This window comes from Nothoprocta perdicaria, unplaced genomic scaffold (assembly GCF_003342845.1).
Source record: "Nothoprocta perdicaria isolate Ctin4 unplaced genomic scaffold, notPer1 scaffold_294, whole genome shotgun sequence".
NCBI classification, from domain to species: Eukaryota; Metazoa; Chordata; class Aves; order Tinamiformes; family Tinamidae; genus Nothoprocta; species Nothoprocta perdicaria.
The window spans coordinates 469383-493302 of NW_020455526.1; the positions used below are offsets into that span (position 1 = coordinate 469383).

A 23920-nucleotide genomic window follows, 5' to 3' on the forward strand; every position below is an offset into this window, starting at 1 on the left:
TGTAAAGCTTTTGTAATCAGAAAGAAGATGCCTTCTGTGGCAAAACTTCATGGCGTGCCTGCCTGGAAAGCTTATAGTTGGCTTCCAAGTCGGAGCAGTGCTTTATCCTAGCAACGTGGCGAAGAGTCCCTCCTCCTCCTCCTCCTCCTCCTCCTCCCTGCAGCGGGTTGTAGTTGGGGCACAGTGCTGGGGACTGTGAGCTAATGTATCTTGTGATCTCCAGCGTGCGATTCCAGTAGAGCTGAGGTAGATGTTTACTTTCTAGTTGTAAACATTGAGCTCTGTTGACCAGGCTTGCTTTTTCAGTTGCAATGGCTTTTTAAAGAAACTCTTTCCTTTTTTCCTGAAATTCCCGGTTCTCTGGACTTATCTTGTAGTTAGTTCTCTAGTTTCAAGTTATTTTTGCTGGTATGTTGCAACACTTGAAAAATGTGACTTAAAACAGTAGGGTGCACAGAGCGATTATATCTCTGTGTAATGTTAGTAATGCTGTTAAGGGCTTTGTTTTTCTTTCCTAAAATAGCCTTTTAGTTTAAAGCTCAAGATGAGTACATCAGCAGTAAGTGAAGTGAATTATTTTGATGCTTTAATTTCAGATTTATTGTCTTATAATAGGAAATGCCTTCCAAGAAATGAAAGGTTGARAACACTGTCCAGGGAAGTGCTTCTAGTTGTTATTATAAAGCATCTTTTATTGTGTGTTTTCATACACAGGCTATCATGTAGTAACTCCTTTATTTTATAGGAGTTAAAATATCTATATCTATATATGTTTTTTTTTCAATATTTTTATATGCAGGTTTAATCCAGAAGTGGAAAAACAGAGAAGAACATACTGTATCCATGCTAGGARAAAGATAGTTACTACGGGTGAAGAAGATTAACAGTGGCAAGATGAGTATGTTAAAGCCAAGTGGACTAAAGGCTCCTTCAAAGATCACCAAGCCTGGGAGTACGTTACTGAAAACACCTGTATCTGTTGCAGCTGGTAATGAATGCATAAATATCTTCACTTTTACTTATTATTCTTTTCTTCTAACATAAAGTGGTTTCACAGCTATGGTTATATGCTATTTTTACTATTTATACTAAACTATTTTTATTTGTTTCTGACCTAACAAAAATCCTTCATCTGTTTCAGAATTCTATTTTTTCACTAATATGTAGCAAGCAGTTTTCTTTATCATGAACATGACATTTTCTTCAAAGACAATTGCTTAGTTTTTGAGGTTTAACTTCTTGAGTTTGGTTAAAATATTATAAAGATTAAGTTAAATGCATTAGACTTTGAATTATGTATTTCAGAGATTACAGTATTTTCACAGGTAATAAAACCTGGGATTGTACTCTTCAAAATCATGCTTTTCTAATTGCTTATTAATTGAAACAGATTAATGAAGCCTGATTGAATACTAGTATATTTGATAATCATTGCTTTCTCATTGTGCTTGATTTTAGCTCCTGCTGAAAAAGCAGCTTCCACTGAAAAGACCTCAAGTGCCACCGCTGCAGACGCACATGATGAGTTTGTGGATGATTTCAGAGTTGGGGAGCGTGTGTGGGTCAATGGAAATAAACCTGGCTTTATTCAGTTTCTTGGCGAAACACAGTTCGCTCCAGGACAGTGGGCAGGGATTGTCCTAGATGAACCGATTGGGAAGAACGATGGCTCTGTGGCTGGAGTTCGGTATTTCCAGTGTGAACCCTTGAGGGGAATATTTACAAGGCCATCAAAATTGACAAGGAAAGTGTTGACGGAGGATGAAGCTAATGGTACCCAGACAACTCATGCTTCTAGAGCTACGTCCCCGACTTCCACCTCAGCTGCTAGCGTGGTGTCTTCGTCTGCTGCTGCGCTTCCGCCTTCAGGAATTCCACACAAAACTTCACCACTTGCTGCTAAGGAGCACTCGACTCCTTCCCATATTAGCAATCTTTCAAAAACTGCAAGTGAGTCTATATCAAACCTCTCTGAAGCAGGATCTGTGAAGAAAGGAGAAAGGGAGCTTAAAATTGGAGATCGTGTTCTGGTAAGTTTTCCCTGAAGCTTCTGTTTCTGCTTTTTGATTGATGGTTTATAGTTTTTGCTAATACTCTAAGATTCTTTTCAACTACCCTGGTTCACATTGTTGACTTGAACTTTCTTTTCATAAACTTTCTGATGCGGACAAGCTCTTCACATGCAGCTTTGCGTATCATAGGGAGATCTTCACAGTGCCAAGAGAAAATGGTTATTTCAGTAATTTTTATTCTCTCCTATTTGCCAGTGGTAATTAAACCCTTTGTGTGATAATGATCTATCTGTAGCTTATCTTTTCATGACTCTAATACCTATGCTCACACTTAGTAGAAGCTGAGCTGTTCAGGCAAAAAGTCTTTCTAAAGCTAACAGTTGTGTAATTGATGGTTCCCCTGGGTAGTGACAGGCAGCAACAGAAGTAGTCTCATAATGCCTGCGATATCCAAGAATTACGTGTTCTCTTGGGGATGTGCCATGTTACTTGGCTGCCCTTCATAAATTCGGAACCACAAATGTTTCTGTTGATGTATCACTTGCACTCCTTTTAAAAGGAAATTCTGGTAGTTGAAACATTCTTTTAGATTTTTGTGTTGCTCTACCTTTTAGACCGCTGTAGTAGAGCATAGGTTGTTTTCTGATAACTGATTTGACATACGTCTGCTAGGAAAAGTGGGAAGTTTTGCTCAACCAGCCCTCCTTTGCTGGAAGAGGCATTAGAAAGCTGGAGATGCATCATTTATTTTGTAGTCTTAAAAAAAAAAAAAAAAAAAAAAAAGTATAACTTCATAATCACTTTAATAGATTTTTAGGCTTGTATCTGTCATAATTAACCTGAAGAATTGTTTTGGTGTAATTTTGGTGCGATCTCTCTCCCCATTGAGTAATGCAGTGATGTAATTCGTACAGCAGTGTAACGGACTAGAAATGCACAGAAATATAGAACTTAACTGGTCAGAATTCTTGTCTGCTGTTTTTAACCCTTCTCATTTTTCAGTCGATCTGGCATTAAGAAAAATGTTTCCCTTACTATATTTTTTTCTTGTAGATTTCACACTGTGCCCAGCAGATGTCCTGTCCAATCATAATTCAAATTTAGATATTTCTAAATCTCCTAGTTAGTGCAAATGCTGGTGAACTGGACTGCATAAATCTATTATTTCTTTCCTTCATTGAATTCATTTCCAGCACTGTGGAGTGTAGAATTGACCTGTCACTGTTTGCAGAGCCTGCAGCTAGCACCAGTTGTTATGAAAAAAATTCCTGTCATTTACTGTAGCTGGCGTAGCCTTTCAGTCTCCATCAATGTATGCAGCTGGACTGCTCCTTGGGCTGTCATTTGTTTCTGCTTACACAGACAGCAGTAACTTTTCAGCAGTGTGGTGCACAGAAGATGAGAGGATGGATAGAATTTGTACTTCCCAGCTCAGTCCAGGATTTCAGTTCCAAGTGACAGTGTAGCCTCCTAGTTCTGAAATGCCTCCAGTCTAACCATGTCATTGCAAACCACTAGCACTAGATACTGTTCTTGTAATAGCAATACCATACTGAGGGTGACTGGTGATATTTGAGAAGAAAACTGCTCAGCAATGCATCTTGGAAATGGTTTTTGGATGGTATCTTCAACAGAAAGGGGAAAACAAGCTCTTGCAGCTTCTTCCCACCTCCCATCCCCACCCCCCCCTTACAAATCTGGGCTGTCAAGAAACAAGAAGCCACCTTGACAAGTATTTAAATGCTAGAGAAGTGYAGCTGGCAGCTCACATTTCATTTCACACTAGATGTAAATTTGACAAAAGTGTGTTGAACCTGAAATGTTGGGTTCAGTTCATTGCAGACTTGACAAATTGGCATTTCCCATCACCTAGACTACTGTCCTCCTATATGAAAGGTCTTGCATCCTGCTATTAATTCCACTTCTAAGAAACCGTGAACTCTTTGCACTTGCTTCCTCAGTCTGTCACCACGTCAAATGCATATAGCCAGTGGTGTAGGGATGAGGTAATTTGATTAAAGGCTATTTGTTTAAAGAGCTCTTGGAGAGATGATTGCTTCAATCATCTACATAGCGCCTTGTCTGCATTGGTCCGTATGGATAGAAAAACGTCTTCAGCTCATTTCCTTATTATTTTGATCTCCGTTGTTTTGCCAGTCTATATGCACTCAGTTACCTAACACAGCATGGGTTTGTGTGTGGTGTTCTCTAAATCTTGTACCAGGAAACTGCTTTGTGCCTGAAAAACTACATATACATAGTAACAAAAAAGTTTCCAGTAGAAATCCTGCTTTCTAGTTTACTCCAGTTACCATTCAGAAAAATAGTGATGACATGCAACTAACTGTTTCAGAGCCTTGGTCAGTGGCAGTACTGGTGAGAGGAATGAGCCCAATAAAACTGGGCGGTTGTCGCATACATATTCTTGCAGTGCAAGCCTGCATAGAGGATCTTGTGTTAAGGTCATGCTGAGCAATTATATAAAAAGATGAAAAATGCAAAAGAGGCAAAACTTTGCGTTGGAATATAGGTTTGCTTTCCCAATGGCCGTCAAACCCGTTTTTCCAGGAGACCCTACCCTATAAAGCTTAATAACAGAATGGGCAGATAAGATGCATATGCAGAGTTGTATTGCCATGGATGTTTGTAGGAAAGTATCTGCAATGGTTTTGCTGCAGTAATTGGCCACACTTCTTTCGTTTATTTGGTTGGACAGATTCTGAGTCCTTAAATTGAGGTAAGTTGTAGAAAAACAGCTCTTTGCAGATGCTAGTTTCAGGAAGGGAGATGCAGCAGTGATAGAGAAATTCAAGCAACCTTCTTTTTGTAGAACTTATCTTCTATGAGTTTCTGGAGGAATGAAAATGAATCAATAAAAAATCAAACTAAAAGTGAAGTAAATACACAAACTTATTTATTGTGCCATAAAATGGATGGTCCAGGGCAGGAGGAGAGGTGCTCTAGATTTCTACCTGCAGTTTACTCTTCCTCAAAGGCAATTAAGTTAAAGCACAGGCAAGCTCTGTGCTGTCTGAGAAGTCTCTGATAAGAAGTCAGACTTCCTTAAGTCTTGACTTATTTAAGCCAAATTCAACAAGTCCTGTACTGAATTGCCTTGTTGACTTGAAACTGAGCAGTAATTTTCAGTAAAAAGTATTTGGTGAATCTTCATGCTAATATGTAGCTATTGAAAATGAGAGGAAGGTAAGTTAGTTATTTAAAAACAGTAGTATTTGTTATGTAACTTGTTAGTCATCTTTTTATACTTCTTGTGCTGATATACAGCTTCTACTGAAAAAAATAGCCAAAGCAAAGGAAAAATGATTAATTCAAAGAGTAGTTCACATAGCTCTGACTTAATCATATTTTCCATTCTTAACATCTGAAGTATGTTACAGAATCTGGATATCATTTAGCCAGTATATGCAGAGAGAAAACATTAACCCTGTGCAACCTGGTCTCATATTTGGGGACTGTTGTGAAGTGGGAAATGAGACTGCATTTTGCTGACCCTTTTAAAGCTASTACAAGAATATTTATGAAAATGGATTGCATCCTCTCGCTTTCCCTCTTCTCCCTCCATGTGCCAGTGGAAGAGCTGCTGTGGCCATGTAGTAGAACAGATTGGGGAAGAACTGCTCTGGCTGAAAACTTAGTTAAGAAACCAACTTGTTTCAGGCCAAACCGGTTCTTATTTCCTGTTTGTCTGAGTTGCAACCAGAGAAATTGTGTGCCCTGGCATTGCAACCACTCATTTCTCTAGAGCCCAATACGAAGTATTTGCTTGCTTTGTTTTCTTTTGTTATTATCATTAGGTTATCGTGTTGAAAAAGCCAGGGCAAAACCTGCTTTAAGTGCCAAACATTGCACCTGCCAAGCATTGAAGCTGTCCTGAGTATCTTAGGCTCCTTCCTGGAAGGACCAGATGTTATAGTTCAAAAAAAAAAAAAAATCTTATCAACCTAAGGGGCCTTAACCTTCTCAAGGGATTAATGTTCTTTCATTCTTTTAACCAGCTACAGCTTCATCATGGTCTGCCAAATCTGATGCTGCTGGAGCTGAGCTGTAAAGCTGTAACTTGGGCCTCCTTCCATATGTTCACAAAACATTGCAAACTAGATTTACAGGCATCTGCTGATGTGGCCTTTCTGCAAAGTTGTTCTCTATATATTTAATTTCCTCTCCCTGTGTCTGTTTTATACTGCTCCCGCTATATTATTTCTTGCAAGTGAGTTCCTTGCTAGGTTCTTTGGTGCTGTAATAGGCAGAGACTGATAAGAGATTATTGTCAGATTTGTTTCCACCCATGTAACTTATCTTCAAGTGAACATGACGTAAGGCTATGAAGTGATTAAATTCCAGGACTCTTAGCAAGCAAGGGAAAAAATACTTTACATGCAAAGAGAGGTATCTCGCTTTAGGAATAATCTTGCATTGACAATATGGCATTTTTAATGTAAACTTTCGTTTTTATCTTGCTTCTATAACATTTCAAATAGTAAATACACCTTAAAATACATCTTAAAATATTTATCTTGCCACAATACATATGAGGAATGGAAAAAGAAGACAGGTGTRGAAGTCGAATATGTGTGGTTGGCTCTTGTGTGCTGTGTGCAGGCTGCCCCTCCTGAGCCTCATTTGTTGTAATTGCAAATGTATCGCTGGGCTTAACTGCTCAGTCACACTTCTGCCTCATCCTTAAGCTGCTGTAAGGTATTTTGATGACCCTGTCATGTTAGCCCAAGGATAGAAGTGTTTCCTGCATTTATGTATGTAGATTTAGGCAATTAGATATTGTAGAGCATGATGTAAATTAGCTGGTGGAGTACTTGCCACAGCATGCAAAATACATATAAAAATATAGCTGAAGGACACTGGAGAGAGCATCTAAACACTTTATCCGTGATTTTGTTGAGCTTGGTGATTTTAGTTATGAAAGCTGCAACTTTTTTAGTGTTAAATTTTAAATATTTTTTTCAGGACTTATTTGCACTTATTTGTTTAAAAATAGATAAGATGCTAAATTTATCTTATCATCCCAGAAAGGTGTTGGTTGTGTGTTAATGTGAGTCATTTTGTCTCAGCAGCTCCTTGTTTAATTTAAAATTGTGAGCACTAATAGTTGATTTTTCACACTCATTAATAGTTTGTCTATGCGAGTTTGAAAGCTTTTCATGTATGTGCATGGATTGCCTGCCTCCCTGTGCCTTCCCAAGGAACATGAAGTCCCGAAACACTCTGTACTTGCTCTTTTTGACACAGGACAGACAAAAGAATAACTTATTTATCTGTTTTAGTCTTCACCTTTGCTTTTTAGTGGTAGCAAATTCATGTGTGGCTTTTGTAGCATGGGATTGCTTTTAGTTCTTCTTGTTCTTTCCTTTGTGACAAACAAATCAAGGGTCTTACATTTTTGATATTTGAATTATTTCCGTTTTATTTCACATATGGAGAAACCTCAATCGTTCAATTATGAATTTGGTCTCTTAGGGAAATAGAGAATTGATTAATAACATTGTAGCTGTCAGTCTCCTATTCCACTTGATCTTTCCTGCTTGCTTCAGCCTTGCGTTCAAACTTTTTAGTCTGCTGATTTTAACAGAGGAGTAGTGCTTTAAAGATAAGTTTTTAAAAGTGTCATGAAAACAGGTAGCCAAATAGAAGGCAAAGACCCTATACCACATGTTTGGGAAAGGAGCAGTGTGACTGTGCAGACTTCTGCACACCAGAGAATCCATGTGATTGAGATCTTGTCTAAATACTGCTTTCCAAAGTGGAAACAGCTGTGGACACTGTTGCATTTTTAAATAGCAAAGCCACTCAACTGTGATATCCAGTTCCAAAGGAAAACCAACGTCATCAATCCTGCKATTCACAAAGCTGCTGCTTTGAAAAATCTAAGTTAGAAACAGGTTTTAAATTTAGTTGATATTCAAGGCATGAGTAAAGAGCTAATGTTCTGCAGCTATTCCTAAAAGAAAATGGGATGACCTGGAAAAGTGAAATCTTGCTTGTCCAATGTCAGGCAGAAAAAGGCAAAAACTGACAGGGGAAGCAGACGTTGTCAAACTGAAGCATGACAGTTTTATTAAAGCAGATGGTTCTTAAATTTTACTTCCTTCCTTGAAACTATGAATTTAATCAGAAGATGCACTTTTTTTTTAATATTATTCAGCACTCTGATCAATGCTTTGGCAGTACAAGTTATTTCTATAAAGTCTCTGGATGGTGAGAATGGTGAATAACTGTAGGTGAAGGGCAGTCTGTGAGAACGTCTCCTTTGGTCCCTAGTAGGCCAAGCTCTCCAAACCAGTTTGGTTGAATCCAGTTGCAGAGCTTGTCATGCAATTTATGCTCTTACTCATAGGCTTGTAAAATGAATAGCAGTTTTCTGGAAAGGGTAATGTCTGAAAAAGATCTGTGAGTCAAAGGTACTTGTTCATGGTTTGCTACTGTGGCAGAAGGACCAGTGACGTGTGTCCCTAAACAGGAATTACTGAGAAGAGGGAGTTCTTTTTACATTTTTTACATTGGTATGTGGAGCCTTTCTGCTTAGTACATGAATAATGCATATAGTTATTATCTTAGCTTTTTTTATTTGAAAAAAAAAAGGTTGGAAACACTGAAGAAAACCGAGAACACAGCTTCAAAATGACTCGAGGAGAAGAAAATATCTTGCAGTCAAACACTTGGAGTCAGTCTGCTTAATTTATGAAGGTGACTTGCTTAAAGCAAGTGTACATACTTTCCTGCAGTTGCTAAAGAGGACTGTAATCTTCTAAATAAAAGCATAATGAGAGTCTGGAAGCTAAGGTCAATTTATTTATTTAATTTTTAATTTAAATGTTTTTATGACAATGGCATGATTAACTATGAAAGCAAGGTGCCAATGGAAGCACACTTTCTGGTGAATACCTGTTCTGATCTAAAAGCATAGAGACAGCTGAGCTTAGTACAGTTACTGGGTTCACTAGACAGAGAACTGGGTAAATTGTAATGCCCCATGAAATATGGGACTGCTGGTGACCCAGAACTGATGGTGCCTTCTAGCCTTGAATCAGTGAGAAAGCATCAACTAAATTCAACTTTTTGTTTTTCTGTTTGTTTTTGTAAACCAGCTGACAATGGCTTRTCTAAATGTTGAAAAACAAGAGAAAGAAGATTCTGATTGGTAGATTAGTTATTGTCAAAGTGGTTTTTGGCTGAATTTTTCTCCCACAGCCCAAGTGCTGTATTTTCTGGGTACCATAGTTTGAGTGGTTCTGGTGATTTCCAGTCTGTGCCACAAGCCAAAAGCATCCAAGTGATGCTTTTTAGAGTGCACCAGAAAKTATAGTGATCAGACAGGAGAGAAAGCAGTGATTTTTCTTCACTTTCAACTCTGCACTTTACCAGGCAAGTGGTCAGTTCTTTGGTCCCCTAAGCGATACTGTTTTACTGGCCAAGTTTCAGACAGTGGATTTTTCAGAGATGTGTATTTTCTGAAGAACACTGTTTAAACAACAGTCTGATTTTAAAGACCATTTGCTTTTCTGGATTACACTTTTTCTTTTTTCTTTTTGTTTTGTTTTTGTTTCCTCCTCCTTATCTTTGGAAATGCAGGGCTCTAGCGGTTCTCACGCAGCTTGGCTTACTCATACTGCTGTGGTTTCATTGAGAAGTGTTTGAAGTGTGTGATTCTTTCAGGTTTGCAAACCTGTTTTATTACTTTATTTTTCGTTGCAGTAGTTTCTGGTGAGCTTAGTTGTAATTTAATAAGTGGAGTTTAATTGGTTTTCCCCATRTAATTTGACGTAACACCAGCCAAATTCCAAATTTCACAGAATCACATTGCCTAGTAGCCTAACTTAGATACTCTGGCATTGCTGTTTTATATTGTTCAGCTTGAATATTTTGTGTGATAACTGCCTAAAAAAAGATTTGGCAGTTCTTTTCTCTGCTCCATTATTTGGTGACCTGCCTTAGCATGGATGAAGGTCATGGAAAGCTGCCTTCATGGTAATGATGTCCTATTTTTCTCATGTAGCTCTTAAAAGCTGAATAGGACTTTTTATTCTTTCATGTCCTGCTAGGAAATAATCTGCAGCAGCTTCTATTACTCAGTTCATGTAAATACACTTTTTTCATATTAACATATAAAACTTCACTACTTAATCTTTCCTTTAGAGCACTACATGTAAACCTGTATGTAAAACAACTTTTACGCATAGATAAGCCCTTATCATACTGTATTGTCCTGGACCTCCTCACCTTCTTTTGTCAAGGGAATAAGTGATGTTTATTAAGTGCTTTCAAAGTAGACATTTTGTTTTGGGATGAGTGCTTATTTTTACACTGAAGAAAGAAGCACCTTTTTAGGCAGACCTCTAAATAACTGGAAGTCTTCAGTAGCTTCAAACTTTACAGATCAATGTTGATACTGACTCTAATATTGGAKATTTAGAAGATTTTTTTGCTTAGAACTGAGCAAAAAATGCATGTATAGCTACATCCATGTTCCAAACACTTTACTGTCACAGTGTACCCAAATTCCTGTTATTCGTAAGGATGCATTTGTTGGTGTTTGCACAGGGCAAAAATTCAATAAATGGCTCTTCAGAAAATCTTGATAGGCTTGGAAAAAAAAAAAACTTCTTTGGCATTCTTTATGGCCTCTTGTTTTAAAATAATCCCAGTGCCATGGTTACAAGACTAGTCACGTTGCTGTTTCTCCTGGGGATCTCATGTTGTGCATCCCCATATGTTCCTGGTGTTCGAATTCCTGTATTTGCTCGTTCCCACCAGGCCCTGGACTGTCGGCCCGTGCGGATCCGCTGTGATCGCTGTCGCGGGTCCAACGTGGGCTGGGCGCTGCCAAAGCTTTGCTTCCAGGTTGTGCCTCCTAGATAGTCATTTCAGTGATTTCTTCCAAATAAATGCCATGCGTTCTTTTACCTCTGTGTGGAAAGTGAGCAGGGCTGAGGTATGAAACCAAAAGAAATGCCTGTTCTGCACCCCAGACTAACCAGAGCTCCAGTAGTTCTGGCTTGTTTACAGCCGAAGTTGGAGGAAATAGCTTGCAACAGGTTTTCCTGTCTCTCGGATTCTTCACATCCACTTGACCTCTCTTCCCTGACACTGGCTAGATTTATCTTTATTTAACAGCAAAAGAACAACCCTTCCAGCACTGCTGAAAAAGCTCCTTGGCTTAGCTAAGTAGTTGAGTTGCAGGAGCTAAGGAATCTGTAGAAGGGCCCGGCTGCCTGTTGGCTTGGAGGGGATGCTCCTTATGAGGCTATTGTTTTAGCTTTCCTGCCTGGCTGCTCTTGTGGCTTCTCTGCAGGCTCCTTTGAGTTTTTTAACCATTTGTTTGGACAGACACCAGCACAAAATTCAATGGGAAAACAATTGGTTATATAATTAATCCAGTCTTTCTTTTCACATAAACATATCTTCTACATTTATTATACATTTATTAAAAAAAAAAAAAAAAAAAGTGAGGGAATGGGGCATGGGCAGGAGAAAAGCAACTAACCTAGAAATTGGTTAAAAACAGTTTGGAAGACCTGGTATGGACTGGTATGTATACACACACACGTATGCATGTTTCTTTCATACTCCTCAGCTGGATTTTATTTTGATGTTTGTACTTAATGAATGTACTTAATGCTTGTCATCTAGAAGAAGTAGGATATGTGTGAAGGAGACCAACACAGGCATCAGGGATAGATGTTTCCAGGAAATCTTGTTCACAAATGATGTTATATTTCTCCTCCTCACTCCTGTACCGAAGTATTTGATATAACTTCTTTTCTTTTTTTATCCTTAAAAAAAAAAAACTCTTTTCCTCAAGACACTACTCTTGTTTATTTTTTTTAAGAAAGGGGAAGTTCCTATTTTCTGCCAAGAACATTAAATACCAACCATGCTGCCAGCTACTATTTTAAGCTGAATCACGATAACTGTAAACTTTGKKKTTTTTTTTTAATTYTATYACAAATATTAATTCAGAACCTCCTAAAGCAAGATGTAAAGGTGGTCTGCAGATTAAAAATTGTTTGAAAGCTGCCTCTAACGAGGGAGGAAAGACTACTGCCTTTTTGACTTGGATGAAATTGTCTCCAGTGGTTGTCTTCACTTGAATAATACAAAAAGGGTTAATTTTACTTCTCCATTTTTCCCAGATTTATTAGCCTGTAGATCAGGAWTTTTCCTCGTCAGTTGAATTGCCAGCAGAGCTGTCTGCTCTGCAGACTGGCTGACCAGAAGCTAGAGCACAAATTCAGTGTGGCAGCTGCTCTGCACAGTGCTGGTACTCGGTGCACCCTCGGTGCTTTCATGCAGGATAATGTGCTCCCTTTCTATATTCCTCACTGCTAATCTCTGTGTGAACACTTCTCAAATGCCTTATTTTGGTTTATCCAGGGTATTGTAAGCATCCAGCCTAAYTTACAGTGCAAGCAGTGTGTTGTTCTTTAGTTATCCTAGGAAGTTTCCCCCAAAAATAGAATGTCTAACATTGAAGAGTTGAATAAATTCCTAATATACTTTGAAGTACCTAAAAGGTTTCTGTGTTAGCAGGTTGCACCTAAGCTTACTGTCAAGGTTACAAAATGTATTCCTAATTGCATAATGTGTGCTATATTATGTTATAAAGTACAAGATAAAAAGTCACAAAACCTCAAAGTCCGTGGTGAATCCAGATAACTTCCTGAAGAGATGATTTTGATTAACATTTGGTATATGAGAAATTCTTAGTGCTAGGTGCTGGCCGAGCAGATTTTCACACAAATGGGACATATTGTCACCCTGACCTACAAGGATCCCGCAGTTCTGGCTTGGGGCCTCTCTTGGCAACTGCCAGTCACACTGAACATCTTTTGTTTTTTCATTTAATTTAATTCCTTTCTCCCCTGGCACTTAGGAGGAACTATCATTGCAGAAATTACAAGCAAGAAGAATGTGATGATAATGGCTGTAAAAAATTAATAAGTTTGAAAATAAATCAATTCTAACCTTGCATTTAGGAGTGTATGAAGTATGAAGAAAAGATCAAGAATTTAATTTTCTGCCTGAAAATTCAAACATGTGTTAGCACTTTGCAAAGATGTAGACACAATGCATTATACTTGATATAAATTCYTTCAAATGCAAGAGAGAAATCATGTGGTTCATCTGAATTATCTTTTAGTGAAAATATGGAAGACTTTAAATGCTAGGAAAGTGTAGAGTGGTCCTGTAAATAATTTTGTTGTGGAAATCTATTCCAGGTATTATAACAAGATTTAGACAAGATGTAGCAGAATATACAACTTGAAATTAAAAAAAAAAGATTGTCCTTATTGTGCTTTGTGATTATGTTTAACCTGAATACTTTTTACACTTGATTTTGTATTAGTTTGGAAAGGCAGTAAAACCTGTTGTGTCGTGTTGCTTTAGGTTGGTGGAACAAAGGCTGGAGTTGTCCGTTTCCTGGGAGAAACCGACTTTGCTAAAGGAGAGTGGTGTGGAGTAGAGCTRGATGAACCTCTGGGAAAGAATGATGGAGCAGTTGCTGGAACAAGGTTAGAAATCATCAAATTAACAACTACTTTAAACATTTGGACTGTTTTATTTTATTTTTTTATTGTGAATATTTTTATATCAAAAAGAATAGTCTGTAAACCTCCTGCCTAAGTGTGTGTGTGTGTGCTAGGTTTTATTGTTATTTCAAAAAATTGTTAGGTCTAATATAGATTATTTTGTTAACACCATCTGTTACTTTTTGTCCTTTAATACTTTTAAACAGATGATCAAGAATTCTTTATGAAGTTTTGTGAGATCATGTGCCTGAAAAGACAGAAGTTAATGTAGTGCTCATATCTTTGTCGTTTTTAAAGGTATTTCCAGTGTCAGCCAAAATACGGTTTGTTTGCTCCAGTCCACAAAGTTACGAAGATTGGATTCCCCTCAACCACCCCAGCTAAAGCAAAGACAACCGTGCGAAAAGTGATTGCAACTCCCTCGGCCCTGAAACGCAGTCCGAGTGCCTCTTCCCTGAGCTCTCTCAGTTCGGTGGCATCTTCAGTAAGCAGCAAGCCAAGCCGTACAGGACTAGTAAGCTTCTTTTTCTACTGCATGCTTTCCATACCTAAGCAGGAATCCAAATGGTATTTGCCTGCAGTTTACTTCCATAAATTGAGAACAGAATYGATCTTGGGTATGATATATGTCTAATTGTGCTTTTTCTCCCCCACTCTCAAAGCATGCATAAAGGAAGGAAATCTTAGCTAGCCCTGAAAAGTAGCTCAATACTTGAATATTTAAGCTTACAGTTAATTCAAACTAACTCGAGTTACTGCATTAAGAAAGGGGCTTGTGATGCCAACAGACTGAAAAGGTGTTAGTGATTTCTGGTTGGGATCTATGTTGTTAGGGGTTTTTTGTTGTTGCTTTTTTTTTTTTTTTTTTTTTTTTNTTTTTTTTTTTTTTTTTTTTTCTCTCTTCTTTCCCTAGTACTGTCTCTGTATCATGGCATTTGTGTTTGAGGAATTGATATCCATAAAAACTGCCAGAGACTGAAACAGAGTTTTATTGAGCGGGAAGTTTCAAATTGTGTAAAACATAAAGTCTCTCTCATCACTGAAAAGATTCATTAGTTGAGAAATGTAGAAGTAGCAATTCTCAAGTCTTTGCTGACAAGAAGCCCCTTTCTTTTCCTTTAGATTTGATTTTAATCCCTTAAATTCATAAAGGCTATGTTTTGAAAAGTGCAGTGCTCAGATGAATTTTAATATTGTACTAATTCTGCCTAATACACTTACCCTGGATCCTTTTGAAGTTACTCTGCTACACAGATGTCCTAGTCTTGGGTCACATGGAGTGAAATGGAAGTCTTCTGGGAAAGCCAAATTGAGGAAAGGAACTCTCTTCCATGGCAATTAAATGCATATAAATAATTATCTATTCACACTAGACTATTTTCTGAACCAGAGTACATAACGTCATCTCTTTCCAACTACAGGCATTCAGCTCCCACTGAACTGAAACTGGCAGCAAACTGGCTCCCCTGACGAGCAGGTGMAGGGCTGAGAAGTGACGTGCTCTAGTCCTTCCAAACTGAAGCAGCTTACAAGTGAGCAAAGGTCAAGAATTGGTCAGGAAAACAGGGTTAATACCCTATTGCAACAAGCATATGGGATCTTTATTTGGCACAAAAGAACAGACTTTATTACTTAATCTCTTCTGGAAATCACACTGCTGGCTGCACAGTGCCCCCTAGTCTGAAATTGGTGCACTGTTTTAGTAGTGGCTCCAAGTCAGGGAATACCTGCACCCAATAAAGCATTGGTATGCTAGGATACTCTCAGCAATAAGACAGCRTATTTTACATTGTAAATGACTGCAATATATTTGCTTTTTTGCCTTTGTGTTGTGCCCCAGAGTGTTGCGATGTTTCGAGCCATAAAATGCAGTGCTTCTGTAATCTGTTAGTTGTGGAATTAAAATTTCAGCTTCCTGCAAGCWGTCTTTTTAGACAACAAGCAATGTTGATTCCTATTCAAATAAAAGAACCGGGAGAATAATTTTGACACTTTCTTCAAAAGCTAGCCCCGTGAAGAAATAGGATTTCCTGAAATCACATTTTAACATGGAAGATTTTTATTGTTCTCAATTACTTTGCATTTCTTTTGAAATAAKAAATAAATTCAGGCTGGATTAGAGGAGCTAACTTCTTAAAAAGCAAAAGTTGTGTGTGAGGTAAAGCTTTTCATGTTCTGRAATGATACATCTTCCAGAAACTGAGAAGATAAGAAACAGCTAGTCTAAACATTATCAAAAGCATTGTTTTATAAGAAGGTGTCTCATATCTTTTGAGTAACTTGATAGAGTATTTCCAGTGGATTATAGGCTTACAATTCAAGGCTGTGAGTTGACAAATTCAGTGGAGCAGAGATCATGCAAGGTCAAGAAAAAGCAAAAGGTTCRTTTTAGCTATAGTTTTCCAGATTAATTTATATCTATGCTGCTAAGTATCTTCCAGACAGCTTTTTCCACAATTAATCTAATTCTAAATGTTAGATGTTTTAATCAGATAACAGTTGTGCTTGTTCAAAATGTTTTAGGCTTATATTAGCTGTAAGACTGACTTTTTAAGGCAAGGTAAGCACCTTTTGTTCCCAAATAGATTAGATGCACRAAATGCCAGTTGGACTTCCCAAAACTTTCCCAGAGCATTTGGGAATGTTACACAATTGCTGGTGACCCAAGATTAGGACCTGTTAAGCAGAGGGAGAATCTTTTCTAACTTGCTTTAAGGATGCTGTTATATTTTCCACAAAAAGCTGCTTAGAAACCTAACAAGCTAGCCTTCGTGCCAGTCTACAGCACGCACCTTAAACTCAGGCCTGACTTTTGTTTTWGCTTGAACACTTCTGTCTCCTACATACCACCTGCTGCCACAGAACGGGCTTACTGCTTAGATATGTCTGTTATTAATGTCTAGAAAATCACATAATTTAGATATTTTTTATTAAAAATGTAAAGRAGAAGGTACAGTAGGTTACAGAAAGCTTTTGCTTTACTAACRCAGTGTTTGTGGAATCTGGAGGTGTCCCTGGTTTTCGGCTGATATAAAACAGTTTTTAACATATTTACTTTCTAAAGTTGACAGAAACATCTTCCCGGTATGCAAGAAAGATTTCGGGTACTACAGCCCTRCAGGAGGCATTGAAGGAGAAGCAGCAGCACATTGAACAGCTCCTGGCAGAAAGGGACTTGGAGAGGGCAGAAGTTGCTAAAGCAACCAGCCACGTAGGAGAAATAGAGCAGGAATTAGCACTTGTTCGAGATGGACACGATCGGGTAAGAGCGCYGTAGCTGTTCTTGAAAATGGACTTAATTCCCAAAATTGCATTGCCTTATTGAAAAGCTTGGAGAGTAAGAAATGGTATTCTAAAACATAAATAGTCCATACCTAAGAGTTATTCCATGTGGAGGCTTTGCTTTGATGAGAATAGTAAATCTGTGTCACCCACCTCTGGTTGAACTTGTCTGAATCTTGGTTTTCTATGACTATACGCAGATTGGGATGTGCTCGTATTCTTGTCATTGGGCTATCTCTTTACCAAATCACAATTGCTGAGATATAACTTGAGCTGTATAACTTGAATTAAACTTATGGATTGCCCCATTTACCAAATTRCTATGTTTTACTCTTGTTACTGCCAAATAGCATGTACTGGAGATGGAAGCAAAAATGGACCAGCTACGAGCTATGGTGGAGGCTGCTGATAGGGAGAAAGTGGAGCTTCTCAATCAGCTTGAGGAAGAGAAAAGGTGACCCCAAAATGTCTTCGTCTGTGYGCTCTGTTAAGAAAAAGGTTTTTATAAAAGTGAATTGCAAATAGGAAACATTTCAAATAATGTAGATGTGGGCATTTACTCTGTAGAACTGTATTGCAGTTACTTTAATATTAAGAGAGAAATTATCTGCAGTTAGTATTACGGCTGGTATAATACAGTGAAAGCTATGCTATGCTGAGTTGAATTTAGAACAGGAAATTAGAGGAAATTTTGAGATGTTTTTGTGATTGAATATCTCCTTTTAGACTGCTCAAAAAACAATCCAGGTAGAAACTGATTAGAGTTGCAACTATCACTTATTATTTTTGTTATTATAAGCTATTGCTTACAGCTGAATTTTATGTAATGCATTTCTTTTAGAATTGCCCTCTGTTGCCAAGGGTTTTGTTTCTACTCATATGAAGTTAGATTGTGCATATCAATAGATTGTGCTTGAAGTTCTTGAAACACCCATTTTCCACTTCAAAGTGAAAGATTTGATAATTCCATTTTCTAGGAGTGCTGAAATAGCAATAAATTATTCACGAGAGATCTAAGGCCTGAATTTCTATCAGTTGCATGTTTCTAGGTAGGGTCGTTCTCTTAAAGAAACCATCAAATCCTTTAATGCCTTTTCTAATTGCCTTTCTTAACCGTTTGAGCAAAGGGACTGAGATTAACAAATAGATCTGCCCAGTTAGGCAAGGAAATAATCTGATGCAATGGTAGACCCTGCAATTTGCACACTCCTCTTAGAGGACCCACTCTATCTGAATTTGTAAAACAGTAGATGGCAGATCTAGAATTAGTTGCATATCATATAAAGTAGAGGACTGCTTAAAAATAAAGAGGAAAAAAAAAAAAAAGGCAGCAGCTCCGTTTGCCTGGCCRTGGATGTATTTTCACTGATTGCCAGGTCAGTGGGGGTCTGTGTTACTGCAGTCCTCCGTGGCCTTRAGCTCACCTTCAGCACGTTGCTAGGCAGCATAACAGTGTCCCTGTRTGTGCCTGCTGCCATTAGCCAAAGTGACGTTTTGCAGCTAGAGAAATATTCCATGGCTTCAGCAGTGTAGTGTTTCTCCTTCCTCCTAAGCACTCTAGGATTCTGTATTTTGAAAGTCCTGTCCTAAGTACTCAGTACAGTCTCAGCAGTAACTTGAAGTCAAATAACCTTTAATCTTGTGTTTCCCAAAGCATGGGGGCGAGGCCCACTTTCAGTCCTAAGATGTGACAAATTCGAGTTCCTCTTGTCCTTTATCTTTTACACATCCATCACTTGTAATTCCCAGCAAGCTTGCAGCAGTCGCCTCTCCTTCCACCAGCCCAATTGCAGACACGAGCAGTGTGCGTAACTCAAAGGCAAGAGGGCAGCTGGTCTTCTCCTTTGCCACGTCTCACTGTGCTGAAAGGAACAAAGAGAAAAGGAGAAGATCTGGCTCCGGCCTTCTGCACTGAGACATACCAGAGTCAGGGGAGGGAAGCAAACAAATCAGTTATTTTAAATCAGTTCTTAGCCTCTCACTTCTAGCTGGTCTTTCTAAAATTCCTGAAGAGGCAATACATGATGTATTTGTGTTGTACAAAATGCTGTTTGTTTGTTTGATTTGTTTTCTTAATTTCTTAACTAGCATACACCAAATATTAGACCAAGCTGTTTGTTTAAATCACTGCTTGTGAGTAGACACAAAATGTTGAAGGAAGGAGAGAAATTATGGTGATTTAAGATTTTCTTCTTAGCTCATCAGAAAAAGCAACAAAATGCTTTCCTTACAGAGCTGCAGGAAGACCAGTGCCTATCTTAGTGATTTTGTTTTAAAGGCTTATTTTGTGTGAGAGATTTCTCCTTTCCTAATGCTTTTGGTAGTTTGATGATATAATCAGAATGATGTGACTGTAGTTCTAATTTCCCCCAAAAAGTAAGTTTAAAAGTATTTGCTTTCATACATGTCTGACTTGCAATTAAATTGTGCCTACAGGAAAGTTGAAGACCTGCAGTTCCGTGTGGAGGAAGAGTCCATTACCAAAGGAGACCTAGAGGTAAAAATCTCCAGCTTGGCAAACAGCATATTTAATAGGACATTGAAATGCAAACAGTTTAGATCACCTGCACTCTTCTCTGGAAGAAAGAGGCAGGAATGATTAATAGATGCAATAGGAATGATTAATAGATGCAGTACTGGTTCTGGAGTATGCAAAGCACGTGAAGGCAATTCCCAGTACTGCAGTCCTTGGTGCATTGACCAGGATTGCACCCTTAATTCAGTTAAGCCCTTTAGCAAGGGTTCTGCTATGGAATGACTGTGGTGGTRTACAATAATCATAGTAAAACTTTTTTTTTTTTCCTATTTTATATTATTTTGTATTATATCTTACTGATGTATTTGAAATTGCTTAGAAGTAATCAAATACAAACAAAAAAAGATTTTAAAGATAAAAGACCATTACCTTGTAGTGAATATTAAACACTAGCGCCATTTATCTTGGATTAGTCTTTTTGAATAATCTCTGTTTGCCCTAGGGAAAACTCATTAACAAAGTGTTTTGTCATGAGTAGAATTTTACACAAAATCTAAACAGCAGTTTATTTTAATCTTCCTACTATTTGTCTAGCTATAATGTGGGACATAAATGCAATATGCTGTTACAAAGATTAGAAAATATRTATAATGAAAAATTAGTATTGACTRTTTGAACACTGCMAGTTTTCATGCTAATTTTAAAGCTAAAAAGCAAGATGCTTTTTAGTTGTTCTGCTCTGTTGTTGTTTAATCTGAAAAATGTTAGTTTATTGCACAGCATCGAGTGCAAATTTAATTGACTTGTGACACAGTGAAACCTTAATGATTCAAAGTGCTAGCCTGATGAAAATGATTCATTTCATATAACATTTCTTTTATTTTAGTCTTCCATTCATTTAAAATTACCTTTCTAGACTCTTCATAGAATACTCSTTCTATTGTTTAGTCCATGTAAGTTTTTTATTTTTTGTTAAATCAGTTGATAGTCATGACAAGCCATCTAAAGACTCTGGTTTGTCAAGCTACATAGTTAAAGCTTAAACTGATTTTGATAAAATCAAATATGTCCTATTGTTTGTGTTGAAATGATAGTACTAAGTTTGCAGGTGAAATATTTTTATTTTTGTTTTTAATTTTACTGATAGCGAAAGAGGCAGATTTCGGAAGATCCAGAAAATGTAAGAGGGCACTTCAATGTGCAGAGACATCCCATGTTAACAGATTGTGTACAGAAAATGCTTATACTTATTCACTAACTGCATAATCTGTTATTGAAACATTGACTCTAGTATCTGTGTGCATGTTGCTTTCAGAGCAATTACAACATTTATGCAAAAGAATGTGTGTAATGACTAAACATTGTAATCCCCATTAACTGGAGAGAGGGCAAATACGTCATCATAAGAATTCTTTAGTGTCAAAAACTTTGCAACTAATTGAAGAGTATCGGAGCTTGTAGAAAATGACTATCTTAAAAATCTTTCATTTAAATGTAGGATTTTAGTTTGCTTTCTTCATAAAATCCTGCGTACTTTCCTATGAGCTCCCACTGCTGTTCAATAGATGCAACTTGTAGTTAGATGGGTCAGTTTTTCTTTGAGTTTAAATAAATAAATTGGGAATATTTCCAACATATCCCCCCTTCTGTTTTTTTTTCCCATGAAATGCTAAGTGGAGGGTTTTTTTTGGTTTTTTTTTTTTTTAAGTCTTAAGAGTTAGTGGGCCAAACTGTCCTGGTTTTACTAAATGTATAGCTTCTCCCCAAATTATGTAGGAAAAACGTATGTTACTGCTTAATAGAAGTTGCCTTAAAAGAAATTAAAACAGCCCTGTCCTCCTGTAATTCAGAATATTCAAGAATTCAGAATTCAAGAGCCCTCTCTTTTTGATTGGATTCAGGAAAATTTATCCCAAGCTGCCTCCTCTGCTGCATCCCCAGCCAAGATAGGAAGTTCTCAAGACTAAAACTGGTTTCCTGCTGTGCGTTCTTAGGTGTTCCTTTTGCGAAGCTACTTCTGCGATCTGGGTCTCCTCTATTCTTCCAAATCAGGCTCACGGTGTGTTAGAAGTAAATCTGCATGTGCCCTTCCTTTCTTGTTTTGTGCACTCCCTGTTTAATCCTCTCTCTACTCCCGATTTTCCTATTCTATTTTTTTCCGTAAATGGACATCTTCACTCTCTAAAGGAGAGAAGTGGGTGATCATGTAGTTTCAAAACTGTTCCATGATCTCAGTAGTGTTCAGTGATTATCTCAGCATGAAGGGATTGACAGTCTTCTTGCCCCTGCCTAGAACTGATTATCAGCATTTATGGCTTCAGCACAATTTCACAGATTGACCTAGAGACGGAGAACCTGGAGATGGAGACTCTTTTTGAAGTGAAAGAKCAGCTAGAATACACAAATGCTGAAAATAGTGGATAATTGATCTTTGATGCTGGGATTGAGTGGAATCCTTCAGGGTTCAAGCCAGCTTGTCCTATCTCCCTCTCACTCTTCACCTAACTGTGASGTTTTGGAGAAACGGAAATTGCTTCTCTATTGATTTTCTGTTGAAATTTACAATCAAATTCTCTCCCTCTTTTTATTTTGTTCTGCAGTTATTGATTTATTGGGCCCTGGGTTTCTCCAAAGAGGAACTTATCCTTTAAATGTTGCTCTAGACAATTAGGAAGGAAGATGGAGTGATTTTACTGTATGGGAATAAGAGCCTGTTCTTTGGAAATCAGACTTAGACTTTTTTAAAGGATAATTCTCATGTCTCCTAAATAGTGAAAAGGGTAGGCAGAAAAGATCTTCACCTGTGGAGTTTTTATTTTAGCTTYGATTTCCATTTTGGTAAAATTTTCTTTTGTTTGCAATGCATAGGAAATGGAATTTTAAAATATCAGAAGTCAGTGCTGATATTTCTGAATTTTGCAGTATGAAAGCAATGTCTATAAAATTAATAATCAATAGTGTTTTGTTGCTTAGGTAGTGCAGAAAATCTTAAGGTAGCATACTTGGCGAAGTGATATCAGGAGCATTCTTTGGGTGCTAGGTTTGAGTCTGTTGTTTTTAATGGATCCTTTTTAAGAAAATGCAATGAGGAAGGCATCACTTCAAGTTTASTTAAAATCTTAAAATAAAACACTTCTGGGACTTAAGGTTTTTTTGTTTTGTTTTTTTGGTGGATCATTAGTAACTAACCAGCCCAAGTGACGGGACGGAGTTATACCCACTTTTYTGTTAAACCACCACTGTTCGAAATTTTATTCCCGTGGGGTATTTCAGTTGTTAAAGGCTGCTGCTTAAGGTAAAATATAATATCCCAAGTTTAGTTTCCCCGTCCCTTCCAAATGYGCTCTGAAGATCTTTCACTGGTGGAGAAACACATCTGCCATGGATTCTAAAAACTGAACCACACCAACAAGCAAATACAAAATTCCATATTCATTCATATCTTAGATCTAATTCCAGTGTTTCAGAAAAGCAACATAAAACAAATGTGCCAAGGAGTTCTKCAACAGCACCAGATGTCTGCATGCTTTTGGGAAAGAAAACTTCCTTCCGTGCTGTCGGAACAAACTACAGTGACTGGAGAAACCCAGGCCTGAGCGAAACAGGAGCCTCCTCCCCATCTCTCTTGCGCTGCAGATACCGTGTGATCTATCAACTGCTGTGGCTGATGCGGAGGCAGTCGGAGTCAGCTCGGTGCTCTTTATGGGTAACACTAACGCAGGCACTTCACCCCGTCCTGCTTCGAAGACCAGAGGGGCAGCTCTGGTCTTTGGTAGCATTCTTGCATCTCCCATCTCTTTGGATTCTTTCCATCTAATGTTTAATGGGTAGCTCTTTTTTGTTGGTGGGTTCTCTCTTATGAAGAACAGCTCATAGAGTTCTGAGGGTTTCTAACATTTTACTCTGTTTTGTGGCTAAACTGTTGAAGAGCTTTATCAAGAGAGATGCATGCAACTTCTTGGGCCGATAAATGCATTTTGGCCCAACCAGCCAGAGCTTCATTCTCGTTCTGGAGATCTCTTACTCTTGATGTGGATGAGCAGTGAAAAGCTGGCCTTTCTGGAAAACGTATTGTGAAACAACAGTAGACTTCTATAATCCTTTTAATTTGGATAATTACTTTCAAATTACATTCACTTATCAATTCCGATTGGTGCAATATTCAGATCTTGGCATTTCAGAAGTAAGTGTGACACCTAGTTCTTATATCTGTATATTCCTGTTTTCTCTCCCTCTTCTTTTCTTGTACTTTTTTTTCTTTCTCTCTCTCCCTCCACCCCGCGCTCTCAGAGGTGCTAGTCACACATGGACTAACTGCTGGACTTTTCCTGCATCTGTCAATCTTCAAGCTGCCCTGCAGGCCTCTGGGATCCTGGGTATTGAGCTCACTGATACTCTATATTCTTGCTAAAAATTCTACTCATCTTCTAAAGCCAAAGATAGAAAATATCTGCTTGTTGATTTTTTGCGTGCTTCCTACTCCTCCTTAGGAAAACAAGACCTCTGAGAATTATGAAGATCTTAAATTTCTTTTTTTTTTACTTCTACACCTTGTTCAGTGTAATTAGACTTCAGTAATTTTAACC

The 23920-nt window shown here is 37.9% G+C and overlaps 1 protein-coding gene across 5 annotated transcripts in view; it reads left to right on the forward strand.

The window, feature by feature from the left end:
- The first annotated feature begins 388 nt into the window (after window positions 1-388).
- Window positions 389-23920, forward strand: part of CLIP1 (CAP-Gly domain containing linker protein 1) — a 54899-nt gene continuing 31367 nt past the window's right edge. Inside the window, exons 1-9 of one of the 5 annotated variants that reach the window (XM_026041825.1) lie at window positions 389-408; window positions 800-988; window positions 1459-2030; window positions 13434-13558; window positions 13874-14090; window positions 16641-16838; window positions 17209-17312; window positions 19295-19355; window positions 20482-20514. In XM_026041825.1, coding sequence (XP_025897610.1) covers window positions 895-988; window positions 1459-2030; window positions 13434-13558; window positions 13874-14090; window positions 16641-16838; window positions 17209-17312; window positions 19295-19355; window positions 20482-20514 — 1404 coding nt within the window. In that variant the 5' untranslated portion in view covers window positions 389-408; window positions 800-894. The remainder of the gene's footprint in view (window positions 409-799; window positions 989-1458; window positions 2031-13433; window positions 13559-13873; window positions 14091-16640; window positions 16839-17208; window positions 17313-19294; window positions 19356-20481; window positions 20515-23920) is intronic. The other 4 variants (XM_026041820.1, XM_026041821.1, XM_026041823.1 and 1 more) reach the window with 4 other exon arrangements.